A 23,482-nucleotide genomic window follows, 5' to 3' on the forward strand; every position below is an offset into this window, starting at 1 on the left:
ATTTATTTCCTAGGAATGATGTGTTCACAGGTGCAGGAGTGCTCAGCCACGGGATGGGATGGCTGAGGAACCCCTAACAGGAGCAAGCGGTGGTGCTCAGGGAAATGGGGAGATGCATGGGACTGTGAGGAAGGTGATGCCGTGCAACTGACCAGTGCCACCGAGGAAGGTAACTGGCCCATAAGTAGCACCGCTCCTGGGATGTTGGGGGTGGGTGGGGAGGTAGTACCTATAGCAGCGTCGGCTGATGGGTCTGTAGAAACCCCCGGGGAGACAGCCTACGTAGCTGCTGTCACCCGCAGTCAGAGTGCCCGGAACGCAGATACCTGTCTGCCTCCCGGACCCTCCTCAGTCATTAGTATGACTGAACCAGAGGTGGACCCGGAGCAGGTCCCAGAGGGCTCCCGTGGGGAAGGGACCCTGACGTTGCTTCTGGCTTCCCCTAGCCAGGAGTTCCAGGCCGCTCTGCACACAGATGCGAGCCTGGAGAGTTTGAGACAACTCGCCGGGACGTCATTCTCCGAGACTGATAAGGAGAAGGTGTTCTGGGAAGGAGGAAGGTTGTACCGGGAGACAGTACCCGGAGAATCACAAAAGGAGTGGTTGAGGGAAAGACAGCTGGTCGTCCAGCAGCAATTCCGGGGTGAGTTGTTGCGGATTGCCCATGAGATCCCGCTAGCTGGACACTTGGGGATCAGCAAAACTAAGGCCCGGCTGTCTCAACACTTCTATTGGCCTAAGATGGGGACAGATGTGTCAAACTACTGCCGCTCCTGTGTCACCTGTCAAAGAGTGGGGAAGACCATAAAACCCATAAAGAAGCAGTCATAAGTCCCATTATATGAAAATTACAAAACATTTATTAGTAACAACAGGCATAAAACAGCAGAAAGGGGGTCCCCCGTGTCAACCGCAGCACGTATACAAAGACACGAAAGGGGGGCATATAATAGTATCCACTATTGGAAGTATTGTCAGTAACAAACATAGGTAGTCCGACAGAATAGTTACATACAGCACTGACATAAGATGTCAAGTATATATACATATATAGGTGATATACATACCAGTAGGTCAGATGGTATAAGTATGTATGCACCCAGCTCCCGTCCACCCCAACAGCAGATGGAGGCTGCAGTACCAGCACTGGCCACTAGATGTCAGGGCAGCGCAGATCATGTGACAGGAGGCTGCAGTACCAGCACCGGCCACTAGATGTCAGGGCAGCGCAGATCATGTGACAGGAGGCTGCAGTACCAGCACTGGCCACTAGATGTCAGGGCAGCACAGATCATGTGACAGGAGGCTGCAGTACCAGCACCGGCCACTAGATGTCAGGGCAGCACAGATCATGTGACAGGAGGCTGCAGTACCGGCACCGGCCACTAGATGTCAGGGCAGCGCAGATCATGTGACAGGAGGCTGCAGTACCAGCACCGGCCACTAGATGTCAGGGCAGCACGGATCATGTGACAGGAGGCTGCAGTACCGGCACCGGCCACTAGATGTCAGGGCAGCGCAGATCATGTGACAGGAGGCTGCAGTACCAGTACTGGCCACTAGATGTCAGGGCAGCGCAGATCATGTGACAGGAGGCTGCAGTACCAGTACCGGCCACTAGATGTCAGGGCAGCGCAGATCATGTGACAGGAGGCTGCAGTACCGGCACCGGCCACTAGATGTCAGGGCAGCGCAGATCATGTGACAGGAGGCTGCAGTACCAGTACCGGCCACTAGATGTCAGGGCAGCGCAGATCATGTGACAGGAGGCTGCAGTACTGGCACCGGCCACTAGATGTCAGGGCAGCACAGATCATGTGACAGGAGGCTGCAGTACCGGCACCGGCCACTAGATGTCAGGGCAGCGCAGATCATGTGACAGGAGGCTGCAGTACCAGTACCGGCCACTAGATGTCAGGACAGCGCAGATCATGTGACAGGAGGCTGCAGTACCAGTACCGGCCACTAGATGTCAGGGCAGCACAGATCATGTGACAGGAGGCTGCAGTACCAGTACCGGCCACTAGATGTCAGGGCAGCGCAGATCATGTGACAGGAGGCTGCAGTACCAGTACCGGCCACTAGATGTCAGGGCAGCGCAGATCATGTGACAGGAGGCTGCAGTACCAGCACCGGCCACTAGATGTCAGGGCAGCGCGGATCATGTGACAGGAGGCTGCAGTACCAGTACCGGCCACTAGATGTCAGGGCAGCGCAGATCATGTGACAGGAGGCTGCAGTACCAGTACCGGCCACTAGATGTCAGGGCAGCGCAGATCATGTGACAGGAGGCTGCAGTACCAGCACCGGCCACTAGATGTCAGGGCAGCACAGATCATGTGACAAGAGGCTGCAGTACCAGTACCGGCCACTAGATGTCAGGGCAGCACAGATCATGTGACAAGAGGCTGCAGTACCAGTACCGGCCACTAGATGTCAGGGCAGCGCAGATCATGTGACAGGAGGCTGCAGTACAAGTACTGGCCACTAGATGTCAGGACAGCGCAGATCATGTGACAGGAGGCTGCAGTACCAGTACTGGCCACTAGATGTCAGGGCAGCGCACATCATGTGACAGGAGGCTGCAGTACCAGCACCGGCCACTAGATGTCAGGGCAGCGCAGATCATGTGACAGGAGGCTGCAGTACCAGCACCGGCCACTAGATGTCAGGGCAGCACAGATCCTGGATCATGTGACAAGAGGCTGCAGTACCAGTACCGGCCACTAGATGTCAGGGCAGCGCAGATCATGTGACAAGAGGCTGCAGTACCAGTACCGGCCACTAGATGTCAGGGCAGCGCAGATCATGTGACAGGAGGCTGCAGTACCAGCACCGGCCACTAGATGTCAGGGCAGCGCAGATCATGTGACAGGAGGCTGCAGTACCAGTACCGGCCACTAGATGTCAGGGCAGCGCAGATCATGTGACAGGAGGCTGCAGTACCAGTACCGGCCACTAGATGTCAGGGCAGCGCAGATCATGTGACAGGAGGCTGCAGTACCAGTACCGGCCACTAGATGTCAGGGCAGCGCAGATCATGTGACAGGAGCCTGCAGTACCAGTACCGGCCACTAGATGTCAGGGCAGCGCAGATCATGTGACAGGAGGCTGCAGTACCAGCACCGGCCACTAGATGTCAGGGCAGCGCAGATCATGTGACAGGAGGCTGCAGTACCAGTACCGGCCACTAGATGTCAGGGCAGCGCAGATCATGTGACAGGAGGCTGCAGTACCAGCACCGGCCACTAGATGTCAGGGCAGCGCAGATCATGTGACAGGAGGCTGCAGTACCAGTACCGGCCACTAGATGTCAGGGCAGCGCGGATCATGTGACAGGAGGCTGCAGTACCAGTACCGGCCACTAGATGTCAGGGCAGCGCGGATCATGTGACAGGAGGCTGCAGTACCAGCACCGGCCACTAGATGTCAGGGCAGCGCGGATCATGTGACAGGAGGCTGCAGTACCAGTACCGGCCACTAGATGTCAGGGCAGCGCGGATCATGTGACAGGAGGCTGCAGTACCAGCACCGGCCACTAGATGTCAGGGCAGCGCGGATCATGTGACAGGAGGCTGCAGTACCAGCACCGGCCACTAGATGTCAGGGCAGCGCGGATCATGTGACAGGAGGCTGCAGTACCAGTACCGGCCACTAGATGTCAGGGCAGCGCAGATCATGTGACAGGAGGCTGCAGTACCAGCACCGGCCACTAGATGTCAGGACAGCGCAGCCCGCAGTACTGACATCCGCCCATAGATGTGGAGTTGACGAGGAATAAATTACGGGAGACCTCAGAGCGAGTGCGCCTGCGCACAAGGAGCAGCTGACGTTGGGCGCGGGATGCCGGGAACTGTAGTTTAGCGGGAAACATGGAGAGGTCCGAGTTTGAGAAACAGCGAGAAGCTCAAGTGGAGAAAATCCAGGAGGTGAATCACGTGACTGACCCTGCTGCACTGCATGCCACCCCACCTGTACACTACACTACGTGCCACCCCACCTGTACACTACACGCCACCCCACCTGTACAGTACACTACGTGCCACCCCACCTGTACAGTACACTACATGCCACCCCACCTGTACACTACACTACATGCCACCCCACCTGTACAGTACACTACATGCCACCCCACCTGTACACTACACTACATGCCACCCCACCTGTACAGTACACTACACGCCACCCCACCTGTACAGTACACTACATGCCACCCCACCTGTACAGTACACTACATGCCACCCCACCTGTACAGTACACTACATGCCACCCCACCTGTACAGTACACTACACGCCACCCCACCTGTACAGTACACTACACGCCTCCCCACCTGTACAGTACACTACACGCCACCCCACCTGTACACTACACTACACGCCACCCCACCTGTACACTACACTACATGCCACCCCACCTGTACACTACACTACATGCCACCCCACCTGTACAGTACACTACTTGCCACCCCACCTGTACACTACATGCCACCCCACCTGTACACTACACTACACCCACCTGTACACTACACTACATGCCACCCCACCTGTACAGTACACTACATGCCACCCCACCTGTACAGTACACTACATGCCACCCCACCTGTACACTACGTGCCTCCCCACCTGTACACTACACTACATGCCACCCCACCTGTACACTACACTACATGCCACCCCACCTGTACACTACACGCCACCCCACCTGTACAGTACACTACATGCCACCCCACCTGTACACTACACGCCACCCCACCTGTACACTACACGCCACCCCACCTGTACAGTACACTACATGCCACCCCACCTGTACACTACACTACATGCCACCCCACCTGTACAGTACACTACATGCCACCCCACCTGTACAGTACACTACATGCCACCCCACCTGTACAGTACACTACGTGCCTCCCCACCTGTACACTACACTACATGCCACCCCACCTGTACAGTACACTACACGCCACCCCACCTGTACAGTACACTACACGCCTCCCCACCTGTACAGTACACTACACGCCTCCCCACCTGTACAGTACACTACGTGCCTCCCCACCTGTACACTACACTACATGCCACCCCACCTGTACAGTACACTACATGCCACCCCACCTGTACAGTACACTACACGCCTCCCCACCTGTACAGTACACTACTTGCCTCCCCACCTGTACAGTACACTACGTGCCTCCCCACCTGTACACTACACTACATGCCACCCCACCTGTACAGTACACTACATGCCACCCCACCTGTACAGTACACTACGTGCCTCCCCACCTGTACACTACACTACATGCCACCCCACCTGTACAGTACACTACATGCCACCCCACCTGTACAGTACACTACTTGCCTCCCCACCTGTACAGTACACTACATGCCACCCCACCTGTACAGTACACTACGTGCCTCCCCACCTGTACACTACACTACATGCCACCCCACCTGTACAGTACACTACATGCCACCCCACCTGTACAGTACACTACGTGCCACCCCACCTGTACAGTACACTACGTGCCTCCCCACCTGTACACTACACTACATGCCACCCCACCTGTACAGTACACTACATGCCACCCCACCTGTACAGTACACTACTTGCCTCCCCACCTGTACAGTACACTACATGCCACCCCACCTGTACAGTACACTACGTGCCTCCCCACCTGTACACTACACTACATGCCACCCCACCTGTACAGTACACTACTTGCCTCCCCACCTGTACAGTACACTACGTGCCACCCCACCTGTACAGTACACTACGTGCCACCCCACCTGTACACTACACGCCACCCCACCTGTACAGTACACTACGTGCCTCCCCACCTGTACACTACACTACATGCCACCCCACCTGTACAGTACACTACTTGCCTCCCCACCTGTACAGTACACTACGTGCCACCCCACCTGTACAGTACACTACGTGCCACCCCACCTGTACACTACACGCCACCCCACCTGTACAGTACACTACGTGCCTCCCCACCTGTACACTACACTACACCCCACCTGTACAGTACACTACATGCCACCCCACCTGTACAGTACACTACTTGCCTCCCCACCTGTACAGTACACTACGTGCCACCCCACCTGTACAGTACACTACTTGCCTCCCCACCTGTACAGTACACTACGTGCCACCCCACCTGTACAGTACACTACGTGCCACCCCACCTGTACACTACACTACATGCCACCCCACCTGTACAGTACACTACACGCCACCCCACCTGTACAGTACACTACGTGCCACCCCACCTGTACACTACACTACATGCCACCCCACCTGTACAGTACACTACATGCCACCCCACCTGTACACTACACTACACGCCACCCCACCTGTACACTACACTACATGCCACCCCACCTGTACAGTACACTACGTGCCACCCCACCTGTACAGTACACTACATGCCACCCCACCTGTACACTACGTGCCTCCCCACCTGTACACTACACTACATGCCACCCCACCTGTACACTACACTACATGCCACCCCACCTGTACAGTACACTACATGCCACCCCACCTGTACACTACACTACACGCCACCCCACCTGTACACTACACTACACGCCACCCCACCTGTACAGTACACTACGTGCCACCCCACCTGTACAGTACACTACGTGCCACCCCACCTGTACACTACACTACATGCCACCCCACCTGTACAGTACACTACACTACACCCCACCTGTACAGTACACTACACGCCACCCCACCTGTACAGTACACTACACGCCACCCCACCTGTACAGTACACTACTTGCCTCCCCACCTGTACAGTACACTACTTGCCTCCCCACCTGTACAGTACACTACGTGCCACCCCACCTGTACAGTACACTACATGCCACCCCACCTGTACACTACACTACATGCCACCCCACCTGTACAGTACACTACATGCCACCCCACCTGCACCGCCGCTCTACTTCTTACCTCTCACTCCCGCTTTCTTCGTTCTCAGCGATTACTAGAAGCCTCGGACCTGATGTCTGCACTAAACCGGAACATGGAGGAATGGACGGGGCGAGCGGGCGAGAGCGCAGTGCTGGCCGAGGTAAGCCCCGCCCCCAGCAGGGTGTTACAGAGAGACGGGAGCTGTGGCCTCGCCCACTGCAGGGTGATTGTCGGGAAGTAGCTGATGACTTCATTTACACATACAGAGCTCTCAGCTGCAGCTTCCTCTGCCTGCGGCTCCTGTAACTACGCCGTGTTTACACTGAAGATCCCCGCGATGTAGTGCGCAGCCTGACCATTGTCCGTGTACGAGGTCGTACCGCGACACAGCGCAGAGCAAAGGTCGGGACATTCACCCTGAAGGTATCAAACTATGAATTAACACATGTGGAATTATAGACGTAACAAAAAGTGTGAAACAACTGAAATTAGGTCTTATATTCTAGGTTCTTCACAGTAGCCACCTTCTGCTTTGATGACTGCTTTGCACACTCTTGGCATTCTCTTGATGAGCTTCAAGAGGTAGTCACCAGGAATGGTTCTCACTTCACAGGTGTGCCCTGTCAGGTTTAATAAGTGGGATTTCTTGCCTTATAAATGGGGTTGGGACCATCAGTTGTGTTGTGCAGAAGTCTGGTGGATACACAGCTGATAGTCCTACTGAATAGACTGTAAGAATTTGTATTATGGCAAGAAAAAAGCAGCTAAGCAAAGAAAAACGAGTGGCCATCATTACTTTAAGAAATGAAGGTGTCAGTCCAAAAAATTGGGAAAACTTTCAAAGTGTCCCCAAGTGCAGTTGCAAAAACCATCAAGTGCTACAAAGAAACTGGCTCACACGAGGACCGCCCCAGGAAAGGAAGACCAAGAGTCACCTCTGCTTCTGAGGATACGTTTATCCGAGTCACCAGCCTCAGAAATCGCAGGTTAACAGTAGCTCAGATTAGAGACCAGGTCAATGCCACACAGAGGTCTAGCAGCAGACACATCTCTACAACAACTGTTACGAGGAGACTTTGTGCAGCAGGTCTTCATGGTAAAATAGCTGCTAGGAAACCACTGCTAAGGACAGGCAACAAGCAGAAGAGACGTGTTTGGGCTAAAGAACACAAGGAATGGACATTGGACCAGTGGAAATCTGTGCTTTGGTCTGATGAGTCCAAATGTGAGATCTTTGGTTCCAACCACCATGTCTTTGTGCGACGCAGAGAAGGTGAACGGATGGACTCTACATGCCTGGTTCCCACCGTGAAGCATGGAGGAGGAGGTGTGATGGTGTGGGGGGGCTTTGCTGGTGACACTGTTGGGGATTTATTCAGAATTGAAGGCATACTGAACCAGCATGGCTACCACAGCATCTTGCAGTGGCATGCTATTCCATCCGGTTTGCATTTAGTTGGACCATCATTTATTTTTCAACAGGACAATGACCCCAAACACACCTCCAGGCTGTGTAAGGGCTATTTGACCAAGAAGGAGAGTGATGGGGTGCTACGCCAGATGACCTGGCCTCCACAGTCATCAGACCTGAACCCAATCGAGATGGTTTGGGGTGAGCTGGACCGCAGAGTGAAGGCACAAGGGCCAACAAGTGCTAAGCATCTCTGGGAACCAACATATTGAGGGGGCACCATAGGACAAAATGTATGGGTTCCAACCTCGGCCTACATGACACACAGACCCATTAATAGAGGAGAAAGCAGTAGGCCATAACGAGGGGATCACCATGAGACATGAACATGATATGGACATTTTATTGGATACAGGAGAACACAAACATTACAGTAGTCAGACATGTGAGAAGACAACGTCTGACCCAAGCTCTTATTAAAGCGGACAGCTGCCCACAGATAACCAGTGTGTGCCGGCTAAAATACAGAGGTATAAACCGCGTACCAGCACGGGTGCACGGCACAATCCCTAATAACAGGAAGGTGCAAAGACACCAAACTCCTGTGTCCTAAACAACCGAGCACAAATACCAACCTACGTATCGCTGGAAACAATGTACCAGAATCAGAGGCACTGCCGAGAGATAGAGCGGAGATCGAGAGGGCAGTGAACAATGCTGTCTATGATTAATGGTCATAAATGATCCAAAATACTGACGTAAGAGATGGTGAGAGGCATGCCGTTACGCAATGTCTACCTGCAGAGTGTCCATGCAGAATATCAGGCCTGCGCCATGACACTGACAAGCACAGCACACCTGGAAGGACCCGACGCGCGTCGCCACTCACGGTGGCTTCGTCAGGGGTAGTGTGATGCTTGTGCCAAAAGCCCCTTATAGTATTATTATTATAGCGCCATTTATTCCATCCTGCATGTAGCTGCGATATGCCGGGCGCTGCACGTCAGACTCACCGCCACACGTGCGCAGCTGAACTTCACACCGGAAGTCCATCCGCCATGTGACCACACACGAGGAGATCCGCGCATGCGCCCGATACCGCTCAGACCTAATACAATTGGCACATGTACAGAGATAGAGAATACAAAGTACAAATAGGACACCTGTGTGTAACAAATCACATGATATTTCGCTGACGATAATTCCGGATGTCGGCTTTATCACAGCACCCTATGCTTGAATACGTGAGCAATGGTGAAAAGGTCCAGAACCAGATAGACATGCCCGGTACCTAACATACAGACCAGTCAAATAAATCGCATGATTGCCACACTTCAGGTTTAATCAGCTTGCTGATAAAAAATTGATGAAACTGATTTGTTAATATCATATTTACTGGCTGTACAAGTCATCATGAAAGATTATTCAACCAGTCAAAAAGATTAGAATGCCAAAGTACCCCACACAGATGTAAATCTCCGGGAACTCCTTCAAGATTGTTAGAAGACCATTCCCGGTGACTACCTCTTGAAGCTCATCAAGAGAATGCCAAGAGTGTGCAAAGCAGTCATCAAAGCAAAAGGTGGCTACTTTGAAGAACCAGAATATAAGACATAATTTCAGTTGTTTCACACTTTTGTGTTAAGTATATAATTCCACCTGTGATAATTCATAGTTTTGATGCCTTCAGTGACAATCTTCAGTCATGAAAATACAGAAAAATCTTTAAATGAGAAGGTGTGTCCAAACTTTTGGTCTGTACTGTATGTATAGAAATGGCTTGTCATAACTCTAAGAAAGGGGAGGTTTCAGCCTCTGAGCGAGGTCACCACCAGGGGAGTGCCTTGGTTTTGAGCTGGGAGATAACAGAGTGGGACATCAGTCTTCCAGTGTCTTTTGTCCGGGGTCTACCTGCTATAGATGGGGGATATGCATCTAGATGTGTCGCCATCCCCCACAGCACACGGTCAGCCATGAGATGAAATGATCTGAACGCAATTAAAGTGTTCTCTTCAACTTTAATCCCATTTTATTTGTAATTGTACTGTACATACGATACCTGTCTACTTTATAATATCTTTTTATACTTCTGTAAACACTGCCTACCTTTTTTGGAGTAAAATATAAAATTACTAGCTTTGTCTCTCCTTTCTCTATAACGTACGGTCACGTCCTCTGAGGTGAATTACGCTACTAATCTGGGTTGGCTCTGGCCCCGTTAATAATTAGGAAATCGGAGCTGGTGGCAGCGGAATTTGTTCTGTGCGATTGGGAGGCTTTTTAGCGACCGGCGGCGTTGATAATTATTGTTCCTGCCTGAGTGGGAGTAGTTATATCGCCCTCGCTGCAGTGTGCCCATTAGCCAGTACTAAGTAAGGCAGCCTTTCTGGTGACTAATAATCCTAGATGCAGTACCCTGTCTGACCTGAGGGTAAGGGGGCGCCAGAGAGAGGCAAGTTCCAAAACCGGAAGTGGGATATAGATAGAACCAGGGGCAACCAAACAACCCCTGTTCATGACAAATTGGTGTGAGTGGTGGGGGTGAAAAAAGGTATCCTCCCCGTGAACCGTGACAGTGATATTAGAGTTGCGGCTCCACCCTCGGCAGGGTGGTATTAAAGCTGTGGCCCCGCCCCCGGCAGGGTGGTATTAGAGCTGTGGCCCCACCCCCGGCAGGGTGGTATTAAAGCTGTGGCTCCGCCCCCGGCAGGGTGGTATTAAAGCTGTGGCCCTGCCCCCGGCAGGGTGGTATTAGAGCTGTGGCCCCGCCCCCGGCAGGGTGGTATTAAAGCTGTGGCCCCGCCCCCGGCAGGGTGGTATTAGAGCTGTGGCCCCACCCCTGGCAGCATGATGCGCTATCACCGGTTGCTTCTCTCCTCAGGTTTGGTTGCAGTTCCGCCAGCGCCTCGCCCACCTCTCGGAGGCCTTTGCGGGGAGCCGTCAGTGACGCTGTGGTCTTCTGCTGTGGACATTGTGGCCTTTCTCCTTCGGTATCTGGGTGAAGAGTGCGGGGCTTCTGCAGGAGGTGACTGGTGCCTCCAGCAGCCGCTGCCTTCAGTAATAAAGCTCATTACTATTCACGTCTGGGGGTCACTTCTATTGTCATATGTAGCAGGTGGTGGCTCAGCGGTTTGGAAAGGGAGGGACGCAGACGGAGGCTCGGTCATCTGAATGGGGGGGGGGGCGCAGGCAGTGGCTCGGCTGTCGGGGACGCAGGCAGTGGCCGTCTGGAAGGGGAGGGACGCAGGCAGTGGCCGTCTGGAAGGGGAGGGACGCAGGCAGTGGCCGTCTGGAAGGGGAGGGACGCAGGCAGTGGCCGTCTGGAAGGGGAGGGACGCAGGCAGTGGCCGTCTGGAAGGGGAGGGACGCAGGCAGTGGCTCGGCTGTCGGGGACGCAGGCAGTGGCCGTCTGGAAGGGGAGGGACGCAGGCAGTGGCTCGGCCGTCGGGGGGGGGGGGGGACACAGGCGGTGGTCACATCCTCTTTCTGGGGGTCTCTGCTCCTCCGCTGGATGAGAATAAGTGATCGTCTTCCTCCTGTTTTGCTGTTGGTCACTAGGTGGCAGCACCACAGTCTCACTTTACTACATGCTGCGATATTGCTCCGCACTCCCTCGCTGATGTGCCCCTAGTCCTCACTCCATTCTGACAGACTGGCGCCCCCTGGAGGACATTCTCGCAGTGACGTGGAGGCAGCAGCTGTGACCCCGGGGATGAGGTCACCATGCTGGGAGTTGTGGTGTCACCTGTGCAGCATCAGCCGCCCTGTGCTCTTTCCCAGCATGCCTCGGTGCCTGTTTGCATTGTGTTAACAAAGTTTCATGAGAGGCTGAGTTCCTCCCCCCTCCAGGGCAGGACTCTTCAAGAAACTTTATTGACAGTGCAGAATACGACAGGACAGCGGCGCAGACAATGAGGGACGAGACGCGTCATAGAACAGATTTATATTCTGCAAATTTTTCTGCAACAGCAAAGAAACCCCCGAAACGGCGAAGATTAAAAAATAAACTCTCCCCTCCCCCCAAAAACAATACAAAAGAAGGCTCCATAGAAATCTGCTAACCCTGGACAGCAGCGGAGGTGGGGGGCGGCTCCTGCTGGACCCCCGACTTGTGGAAAGCATAGACGGACCGCCGGAACCCTGCAGGAAGGAGAGCGGGACATAAGACGCACTGATACACTAACGCTGCAGCCGCAGGACAGCCCCCCCAGCCGAGACCCCCAGGAGCAGCACCAGGGTCAGCCCCGGGACAGCCCCCCCCCCCCAGCCGAGAGACCCCCAGGAAGAGCGGCACCAGGGTCAGCCCCGGGACAGCACCCCCCCAGCTGAGAGACCCCCCAGTACGAGCGGCGCCAGGGTCAGCCCCGGGACGGTCCGCACAGGACTGTGCAAAGGTCTTAGGCAGGCACGGAATAAACATTGCCGGGAACAGAAGGGTTAAAAACGAATCGTATAAGGAGAAGTGTAAATCCCATCAGTACCCAGTGACCCCCCCCAGTACCTGCCGCAGCCCCCTCCCCCAGGACACAGGGACCACCACCTCCCCCCAGGAACCTGCCGCAGCCCCCTCCCCCAGGGACCGCCTCCCCCCCAGGAACCTGCCGCAGCCCCCTCCCCCAGGAACCTGCCGCAGCCCCCTCCCCCAGGAACCTGCCGCAGCCCCCTCCCCCAGGAACCTGCCGCAGCCCCCTCCCCCAGGACACGGGGACCGCCACTTCCCCCCAGGAACCTGCCGCAGCCCCCTCCCCCAGGAACCTGCCGCAGCCCCCTCCCCCAGGGACCACCACTTCCCCCCCCCCCCAGGAACCTGCCGCAGCCCCCTCCCCCAGGACTAGTGATGGGCAGTCCGGCTCTTTTTGGTGATCCGGCTCTCATGGCTCCGCTCACCAAAAAGAGCCGGCTCTTTCGGCTCATGAACCGGCTCTTTTTGGATCGTATTAGATCCCTATTGAGTACCTGTTCATGCGTCAGAAACTCCGCCCACCTACCGCAGAAACTCCGCCCACTTCTTAGAGAGCCAATTAAATTGAAGAGTGGGCGGGGTTTTGCTCAGGTGGGCGGAGTTACGCCCCCCGAAGCCCGGGATTTTTCGCCCAGTGAGAGCCATTCAGGGATTTTAGTGGCTCTCACTGGTGTGCCGGCTCCCATCGTTCACAGCAGGGAGCCGGCTCTTTGTGTCGGCTCATTCGCGAACGACACATCACTACCCAGGACACAGGGACCACCACCTCCCCCCAGAAACCTGCCGCAGCCCCCTCCCCCAGGACACAGGGACCACCACCTCCCCCCAGAAACCTGCCGCAGCCCCCTCCCCCAGGACACGGGGACCGCCACTTCCCCCCCCAGGAACCTGCCGCAGCCCCCTCTCCCAGGGACCACCACTTCCCCTCCCCCCCCCCCCCAGGAACCTGCCGCAGCCCCCTCCCCCAGGGACCACCACTTCCCCCCCCCCCCCCCCCAACAACCTGCCGCAGCCCCCTCCCCCAGGACACAGGGACCACCACTTCCCCCCCCAGGAACCTGCCGCAGCCCCCTCCCCCAGAGACCACCACCTCCCCCCCCAGGAACCTGCCACAGCCCCCTCCCCAGGGACCACCCCCTCCCCGTCAGTACCAGACACTGGTGGGATTATACATTTCTATCTTAAACATAATTTTAATCAATTAACACAATGTAACAGATGCTAAACTACGAGGGTCCGTCCTCCGGGGCTATGGGGTCCGCACACGGTTTACCTTTAGCGGAGGTGCACGGTGTGGCGAGAAGTTCATAGCTGGAGAATCCGACCTCGGAGGACATGAGGTACGAGGTGAAGAGCTCCGGCCTCAGCGAGATCTTACTGTAGTTCCTGTAGATGGCCTCCTGCAAAACAAGGCGCGGGTTACTGCCGGGACTACCACCCCCAGCCTGCGTCACCTGCCCATTCCTCCCCGGGCCCCCGTCCTCGCCCTTTCCTCCCCATCACCTGCCCCTTCCTCCCCAGCGTCCCTGTCACCTGCCCCATCCTCCCCAGAGCCGTCACCTGCCCCATCCTCCCAGTCACCTGCCCCTTCCTCCCCAGCACCCCCGTCACCTGCCCAACCTCCCCATCACTTGCCCCTTCCTCCCCAGCACCCCCGTCACCTGCCCCATCCCTTGCCCCTTCCTCCCCAGCGCCCCCGTCACTTGCCCCATCCTCCCCGTCACCTCACTCACCGTCAGCTTCTTCCTCTTGCTGTAGGAGGACCAGGGCTGCGGCTCCAGGATCAGGACGCCCCCGGGCCGCAGGTGTCGGTACATTCTCCGGAACATTCTCTTAAGGCCGTCGTCCCCCCAGTTCAGGTGGATCCACTTGGTGACGCTCAGGCACAGGATGACGTCGTACTCCGGCCTCTGCACCTCCACCAGGTCCTCCCGCTCCAGCACGTAATTACCCTGCCAGGAAGAGCAGTCATGGGGTCAGATCAGAGGACGCAGCCCTCCCCACCAAGACCCCCGCTCACAATAGCAAACCCGTGTCTCTTCTATGCTCCACACCAAGTAATCACGCCGTGTCCCCCTAGGACCCCCGCCCACAGCTCCTCCACTCCGTGTAATAGTGGGCTGGGGGCTGCGGCTCCTACATCTATAGGGCCTGAGCCCAGCATCTGGAGAGGAACCAGGGACCACAAGTCCCAGCCGACCCCGCTCTGGGGCTTCCTATCATGTACAGGAGACACCCCCTGCCGACAGGGGGGCTTAGTGGGTCCCCTGAAGATGAGCGGGATCAGCGGCGTCCGGAGCCACCTCTCACCCTCTAGGCGCGAAGGGGCAGGATTACAGGTGTATGGGTGTATGGGGGGGCAGGATTACACGGATATGGGGGGCAGGATTACACGGATATGGGGGGGCAGGATTACACGGATATGGGGGGCAGGATTACAGGGATATGGAGGGGCAGGATTACAGGGATATGGGGGGCAGGATTACACGGATATGGGGGGGCAGGATTACAGGGATATGGGGGGGCAGGATTACACGGATATGGGGGGCAGGATTACACGGATATGGGGGGGCAGGATTACACGGATATGGGGGGCAGGATTACAGGGATATGGGGGGGCAGGATTACACGGATATGGGGGGCAGGATTACACGGATATGGGGGGGCAGGATTACACGGATATGGGGGGCAGGATTACAGGGATATGGAGGGGCAGGATTACAGGGATATGGGGGGGCAGGATTACACGGATATGGGGGGGCAGGATTACACGGATATGGGGGGGCAGGATTACACGGATATGGGGGGGCAGGATTACACGGATATGGGGGGCAGGATTACAGGGATATGGAGGGGCAGGATTACAGGGATATGGGGGGCAGGATTACACGGATATGGGGGGGCAGGATTACAGGGATATGGGGGGCAGGATTACACGGATATGGGGGGCAGGATTACAGGTATATGGGGGGGCAGGATTACAGGTATATGAGGGGCAGAATTACAGGTGTATGGGGGGGCAGGATTACACGGATATGGGGGGGCTGGATTACACGGATATGGGGGGCAGGATTACACGGATATGGGGGGCAGGATTACAGGGATATGGGGGGCAGGATTACACGGATATGGGGGGCAGGATTACACGGATATGGGGGGCAGGATTACACGGATATGGGGGGCAGGATTACACGGATATGGGGGGCAGGATTACACGGATATGGGGGGCAGGATTACACGGATATGGGGGGCAGGATTACACGGATATGGGGGGCAGGATTACACGGATATGGGGGGCAGGATTACACGGATATGGGGGGCAGGATTACACGGATATGGGGGGCAGGATTACAGGGATATGGGGGGCACGATTACAGGGATATGGGGGGGCACGATTACAGGGATATGGGGGGGCACGATTACAGGGATATGGGGGGCAGGATTACAGGGATATAGGGGGGCAGGATTACAGGGATATGGGGGGCAGGATTACAGGGATATGGAGGGGCAGGATTACAGGGATATAGGGGGGCAGGATTACAGGGATATGGGGGGCAGGATTACAGGGATATGGAGGGGCAGGATTACAGGGATATGGAGGGGCAGGATTACAGGGATATGGAGGGGCAGGATTACAGAAATATGGGTATATGGGAGGCAGGATTACAGGGATATTGGGGCAGGATTACAGGGATATAGGGGGGCAGGATTACAGGGATATGGAGGGGCAGGATTACAGAAATATGGGTATATGGGAGGCAGGATTACAGGGATATTGGGGCAGTATTACAGGGATATGGGGGGCAGGATTACAGGGATATGGGGGGGCAGGATTACAGGGATATGGAGGGGCAGGATTACAGGGATATGGAGGGGCAGGATTACAGAAATATGGGTATATGGGGGGCAGGATTACAGGGATATGGGGGCAGGATTAGAGATATTGGGATATGGGGGGCAGGATTACAGGGATATGGGGGCAGGATTACAGGGATATGGAGGGGCAGGATTACAGGGATATGGGTATATGGGGGGCAGGATTACAGGGATATGGGGGCAGGATTAGAGATATTGGGATATGGAGGGGCAGGATCACAGGGATATGGAGGGGCAGGATCACAGGGATATGGGGGCAGGATCACAGGGATATAGGGGGACAGGATCACAGGGATATGGGGGGGCAGGATCACAGGGATATGGGGGGGCAGGATCACAGGGATATGGGGGGGCAGGATCACAGGGATATGGGGGGGCAGGATCACAGGGATATGGAGGGGCAGGATCACAGGGATATGGGGGGGCAGGATCACAGGGATATGGGGGGGGCAGGATCACAGGGATATGGGGGGGCAGGATCACAGGGTATATGATGGGAGAGGCAGGATTAACCGGGTACAAGGAGGGTCAGGATTACAGACATTTGGGGTGGGGGGCAGTGCTGTTGAGGCCGTGCTCAGCTACAGTTGACTTTAGGTGACCGCCCCCGGGGGGTCCACGAGCGCGCGCCATGTTTATCCCCTCACCCCATAGCACGGACCCTTCTGTCGGCGCTCTCACCTTCACGAACACGACGTTGTGTGGAAACGCGTGGCTCTCGTCCTGGCTCTTCTGCCTGGCAGAGGGCAGAATGCTGGGGGCCGCTATGGGCCCTCGGGTGGCGGCCAGCGCTGCGGGGAAGCCAGCACCGTCCCTGGAGGACTGCGACACGTAATATCGGATGTTCTGCCGGGCAGCCTGGATCAGCGAGCCATCAATGTCCAGTCCCACGATCCGCGCCGGCTCCAGCTTCAGAGCCACGCTCAGCGTCAGGTGCCCCACGTTGCACCCAATGTCCAGCACGGCCTTCCCCCGGAACCACTCTGGCCTCAGAGCCCGTAGCCGCGGGTCGTCAGAGTGCGACGGGTTCCGGTAGCCGTAATAACGGCAGTAGTTACCAAACTGGAAACGTTTTTTGTCCTTGCCCTTACTGTGGGACCCCCGACATGAGACCTTGGGGCCCTCGGTGCCACCCTGTGCCCTCACGGCCGTCACCACACTCGCCAGGTTCTTGGCCTTTTCAGGGCTGCCGTGCCTTCCCTCGGATTTGCTGGAGGTCCTCCTCCTCTTGCGGTGGCGGGATGCTGGTGCAGCGGAGGCGGCCGGCGCGGACCCCTCTGCAGCCTCGCTCTCGAGGGCAGGCAGCGGCACCACTTCGTCCCGGCAGTTTATGGTGGTGTTCAGCTCATACGGTCGCAGCTCCTCCGGCACGGGCTCGGCCTCCGCCTTGTTGGCCCCGTCGGTGGGGCAGTGATGGCGGTTCCGGTGCCGCTTCCGGCCACTTTTCAGCGGGGACAGCAGCAGCTCTACATCTCCGGAGCCAGTGTTAAGGCTCAGCGGGTCCGACAGATCCTTGGGGATCAGAATCTCCACTGGATCACGATTGCGGGACGGCAGCGGAGAGGACCTTGGCGTCTCGGCGTTCTGCGCCCGATTCACCTCTTCGTCCAGGAGGCTGTTCAGGTTCAGGGGGTCGAAGATGTTCCCGCCCAGGAGGAAGTTGGAGGGAAGGACGGGGTCACAGTCCGAGTTGACCCGTCTGCGACGCTTGAATGGGGTGGGGTGCTTGAAGCCAACGTTGAAGCTGTTGCGCCTCTTGCCTTGGAAACCGTTCCGCGGGCCCCGCGGTGGCGGCTGCTCCAGACCCTCTTTAACACCTCGGCTCTGGGAACCAGCCGGCGGGGGAGGAGCAGGAGCCAAAAAAGTCTTGTCGGCATCACGTCCGCCAACTTCAACAGCCACAGCCTGCTGCAAGGTCTGGGAGGAGGACGCCATCTCTAGCAGAACCTGCATGGGTGCATCCGGGGCCAGGAAACTTCCAGCGTCCAGATATGTGGTGGCAGGAGAAGGCTCGGTCCACATTCACTGCGCCGCGTCACACACCGGGACTCCGCAGGGGCCCATCTGTCCTCCACAGCCGGCTCCTAGGAGGTGGGCTATGCACAGGCCACGCCCACTACAACAGACACGCCCCCGAGTAACTCCCTCCTACAACAAGATGTCAGGTGAGCCTAGAAAAGAAGAGGGAGAAATTATCCTTCCGTTAGTTCCCTGGCTCAGAGCACGGCGCAGCACGGTGTGAGGGGAAACTACAGTGACGCTAAACTCCCGCAACCACCCCAACCCGCAGCGGCCGCGGACTACTAACCGAAATGGCGGGGGAGCCTCCTTATTTATACTCCCTCCGCTGGACACGCCCCTCCACCTCAGCCCAATCGCGACGCCTCGCTCTAACTGCTGCACGGCGCATGCGTACCGCTGACCACGCCCCTAAGCGCACCAAAACCTCGGGAAGAGAGCGAGCGAGTCTGTGTGCGAATCCGCGTCGTGCGCGCACTTATATAGGCGACCTTTACTCCGCCCACAGCCCCGACGTCACGACAACCCAAGCCCCCTTTCCTGCTGAGTTCTCATCACGTGATAAAGACTGAAGGACAGAACTAGCCAATAATAAGCTGAGGTAAGAGGATCCGCCCCCAGATTTAGGCCAATCAGAAACGTAAACATTGTGCAGGTTGCCCCCGGCGTCGCCCGCGTGATCCGGGAGTGTGGTCGGCTCTCCGGGACCGGCACGAAGACGCCTGCACCGTAAAAATCAGCGTCTCAGTACTTACCTCCGGGACGTCGGGATACAAGTCTCAGTCCTCCCGATAATTGGGATCGAGCGGAGATATCGCGTCAGGCGCACATTGGACGCCTCCCGTGTGCCTGAAGGGGCCTCCGGCGTGTCCGTGGCATGCCGGGAGTTGTAGTCTCCGCTCCCCGCCCTCTCTCCCTACGTTCTAATGTCGTCTCCGCATTCTCTTCCGTGAGGGGAATTAAAATGGCGACAGAGACAGTGAGGCCTGAGCCCTGCACGAGAGGCCGGGCCGCCCCGTACACGGCGGCTGACAGGGCGGGAGGGACACAGTGTGCTCCCGGTGTATCGCCCGTATATCCCGCTATATACCCCGCGTATATCGCCTGTATATGCACCCAGTATATCCCCCCTATATACACAGTATATCCCTATATATATACACCCCCAGTATATCCCCTCTATACACCCCGTATATCGCCCCATATATATACACCCCGAATATATCCCCCTATATACACCCAGTATATCCCCCCTATATACACCCTGTATATCGCCCGTATATACACCCCGTATATCCCGCTATATACCCCCCGTATATCGCCCGTATATACACACAGTATAGCCCACCATATATACACCCAGTATATCCCCTATATACACCCCGTATATCCCCTATATATACACAGTATATCCCTATATATATATATACACTCAGTATATCCCCTCTATATACACCCCCAGTATGTCCCCCATATATATACACCCCCAGTATATCCCCTCTATACACCCCCAGTATATCCCACCATATATACACCCAGTATATCCCCTATATACACCCAGTATATCCCGCTATATACCCCCAGTATATCCCCCTATATACCCCCAGTATATCCCTATATATATACACCCAGTATATACACCCACTATATCCCCCATATATATACACCCCGTATATCCCCTATATATACACAGTATATCCCTATATATATATATACACTCAGTATATCCCCCATATATATACACTCAGTATATCCCCCTATATACCCCCCATATATTGCCCGTATATACATCCAGTATATCCCCCTATTTACATCCCGTATATCCCCCATATATACAGTCTATCCCTATATATACACTCAGTATATCCCCTATATATATATACACCCCGTATATCCCGCTATATATATACACCCAGTATATCCCCCTATATACACACAGTATATCCCCCCATATATACACAGTATATCCCCTATATACACCCCCAGTATGTCCCCCATATATATATATACACCCCGTATATCCCGCTATATATATATACACCCAGTATATCCCCCTATATACACCCACTATATCCCCCTATATACACAGTATATCTCTATATATACACCCCCAGTATATCCCCTCTATACACCCCGTATATCCCCCTATATACACCCAGTATATCCCACCATATATACACTCAGTATATCCACCTATATACACCCCCAGTATATCCCCCTATATACACCCTGTATATCGCCCGTATATACACCCCATATATCCCCCTATATACACTCAGTATATCCCCCTATATACCCCCCATATATTGCCCGTATATACACCCAGTATATCCCCCTATTTACATCCCGTATATCCCCCCTATATACACAGTATATCCCTATATATATACACCCCCAGTATATCCCCTCTATACACCCCGTATATCCCCCTATATACACTCAGTATATCCCCTATATACACCCAGTATATCCCACTATATACACTCAGTATATCCCCCCTATATACACCCCGTATATCCCGCTATATACCCCGCGTATATCGCCCGTATATACACACAGTATAGCCCACCATATATACACCCAGTATATCCCCTATATACACCCAGTATATACACCCACTATATCCCCCATATATATACACCCCGTATATCCCCTATATATACACAGTATATCCCTATATATATATATACACTCAGTATATCCCCTCTATATACACCCCCAGTATGTCCCCCATATATATATACACCCAGTATATCCCCTATATACACAGTATATCTCTATATATACACCCCCAGTATATCCCCTCTATACACCCCGTATATCCCCCTATATACACCCAGTATATCCCACCATATATACACTCAATATATCCACCTATATACACCCCCAGTATATCCCCCTATATACACCCTGTATATCGCCCGTATATACACCCCATATATCCCCCTATATACACTCAGTATATCCCCCTATATACCCCCCATATATTGCCCGTATATACACCCAGTATATCCCCCTATTTACATCCCGTATATCCCCCATATATATACACCCAGTATATCCCCCTATATACACAGTATATCCCTATATATATACACCCCCAGTATATCCCCTCTATACACCCCGTATATCCCCCTATATACACTCAGTATATCCCCTATATACACCCAGTATATCCCCCTATATACACTCAGTATATCCCCCCTATATACACCCCGTATATCCCGCTATATACCCCCCGTATATCGCCCGTATATACACCCAGTATATCCACCTATATACACCCCCAGTATATCCCCCTATATACACCCTGTATATCGCCCGTATATACACCCCATATATCCCCTATATACACTCAGTATATCCCCCTATATACCCCCCATATATTGCCCGTATATACACCCTGTATATCCCCCTATTTACATCCCGTATATCCCCCATATATATACACCCAGTATATCCCCCTATATACACAGTATATCCCTATATATATACACCCCCAGTATATCCCCTCTATACACCCCGTATATCCCCCTATATACACTCAGTATATCCCCTATATACACCCAGTATATCCCCCTATATACACTCAATATATCCCCCTATATACACCCCGTATATCCCGCTATATACCCCCCGTATATCGCCCGTATATACACCCAGTATATCCACCTATATACACCCCCAGTATATCCCCCTATATACACCCTGTATATCGCCCGTATATACACCCCATATATCCCCCTATATACACTCAGTATATCCCCCTATATACCCCCCATATATTGCCCATATATACATCCAGTATATCCCCCTATTTACATCCCGTATATCCCCCATATATATACACCCAGTATATCCCCCCTATATACACAGTATATCCCTATATATATACACCCCCAGTATATCCCCTCTATACACCCCGTATATCCCCCTATATACACCCAGTATATCCCCCTATATACACTCAGTATATCCCCCTATATACACCCCGTATATCCCGCTATATACCCCCCGTATTTCGCCCGTATATACACCCAGTATATCCCCCTATATACATCCCGTATATCCCCTATATATATACATCCCGTATATCCCCCTATATACACCCAGTATATCCCCTATATACACCCAGTATATCCCCCTATATACACAGTATATCCCTATATATATACACCCCCAGTATATCCCCTCTATACACCCCGTATATCCCCCTATATACACAGTATATCCCCTATATACACCCAGTTTATCCCCCTATATACACCCCGTATATCCCCCCATATACACCCACTATATCCCCCATATATATACACCCAGTATATCCCCCTATATACACCCAGTATATCCTCCTATATACACAACCAGTATATCCTCCCCATATACACCCACTATATCCCCCTATATACACCCAGTATATCCCCCTATATACACCCCGTATATCCCCCTATATACACCCTGTATATCCCCATATATACACCCAGTATATCCCCCTATATACACCCAGTATATCCCCCTATATACACCCAGTATATCCCCCTATATACACCCAGTATATCCCCCTATATACACTCAGTATATCCCCCATATACACCCAGTATATCCCCCATATACACCCAGTATATCCCCCCATATATATACACCCAGTATATCCCCTATATACACCCAGTATATCCCCCTATATACACCCAGTATATCCCCCCATATACACCCCGTATATCCCCCTATATACACCCAGTATATCCCCCTATATACACCCAGTATATCCCCTATATACACCCTGTATATC

The 23,482-nt window shown here is 54.3% G+C and overlaps 1 protein-coding gene and 1 long non-coding RNA gene across 3 annotated transcripts; one reads left to right on the forward strand and one right to left on the reverse strand.

Moving 5' to 3' along the window:
* Window positions 1–3,768: 3,768 nt before the first annotated feature.
* Window positions 3,769–11,416, forward strand: LOC143773233 (uncharacterized). The gene is made up of 3 exons (XR_013215109.1): window positions 3,769–3,929; window positions 6,993–7,085; window positions 11,218–11,416. It is a non-coding gene; the product is annotated as an uncharacterized LOC143773233 (long non-coding RNA).
* Window positions 11,417–12,264: 848 nt separating this feature from the next.
* On the reverse strand, window positions 12,265–19,197 carry MEPCE (methylphosphate capping enzyme). Of its 2 annotated transcripts, none has more exons than XM_077261518.1 (5): window positions 19,091–19,197; window positions 17,356–18,845; window positions 14,532–14,750; window positions 14,072–14,198; window positions 12,265–12,476 (listed from the first exon to the last, which is right to left on the reverse strand). In XM_077261518.1, the coding sequence occupies exons 2-5, from the start codon at window positions 18,694–18,696 to the stop codon at window positions 12,394–12,396; spliced, it is 1,770 nt and encodes a 589-aa protein (XP_077117633.1). In that variant the 5' UTR covers window positions 18,697–18,845; window positions 19,091–19,197; the 3' UTR covers window positions 12,265–12,393. The 2 variants fall into 2 exon arrangements, with proteins under 2 accessions (XP_077117633.1, XP_077117632.1); XM_077261517.1 differs by having other exon boundaries at window positions 18,983–19,148.
* Window positions 19,198–23,482: the final 4,285 nt, after the last annotated feature.

This window comes from Ranitomeya variabilis, chromosome 5, assembly GCF_051348905.1.
Source record: "Ranitomeya variabilis isolate aRanVar5 chromosome 5, aRanVar5.hap1, whole genome shotgun sequence".
Classification (NCBI taxonomy): Eukaryota; Metazoa; Chordata; class Amphibia; order Anura; family Dendrobatidae; genus Ranitomeya; species Ranitomeya variabilis.

What these genes read in the sequence shown, in the direction of transcription:
- MEPCE (XM_077261518.1), bottom strand. Translation starts at nt 18,696, where the DNA reads ATGTGGACCGAGCCTTCTCCTGCCACCACATATCTGGACGCTGGAAGT. An exon ending in ACAACGTCGTGTTCGTGAAG is followed by an intron (nt 14,751 to 17,355) that starts GTGAGAGCGCCG and finishes TCTTCCTGGCAG; the next exon opens with GGTAATTACGTGCTGGAGCG. An exon ending in ACCGTGCACCTCCGCTAAAG is followed by an intron (nt 12,477 to 14,071) that starts GTAAACCGTGTG and finishes TCCTTCCTGCAG; the next exon opens with GGTTCCGGCGGTCCGTCTAT.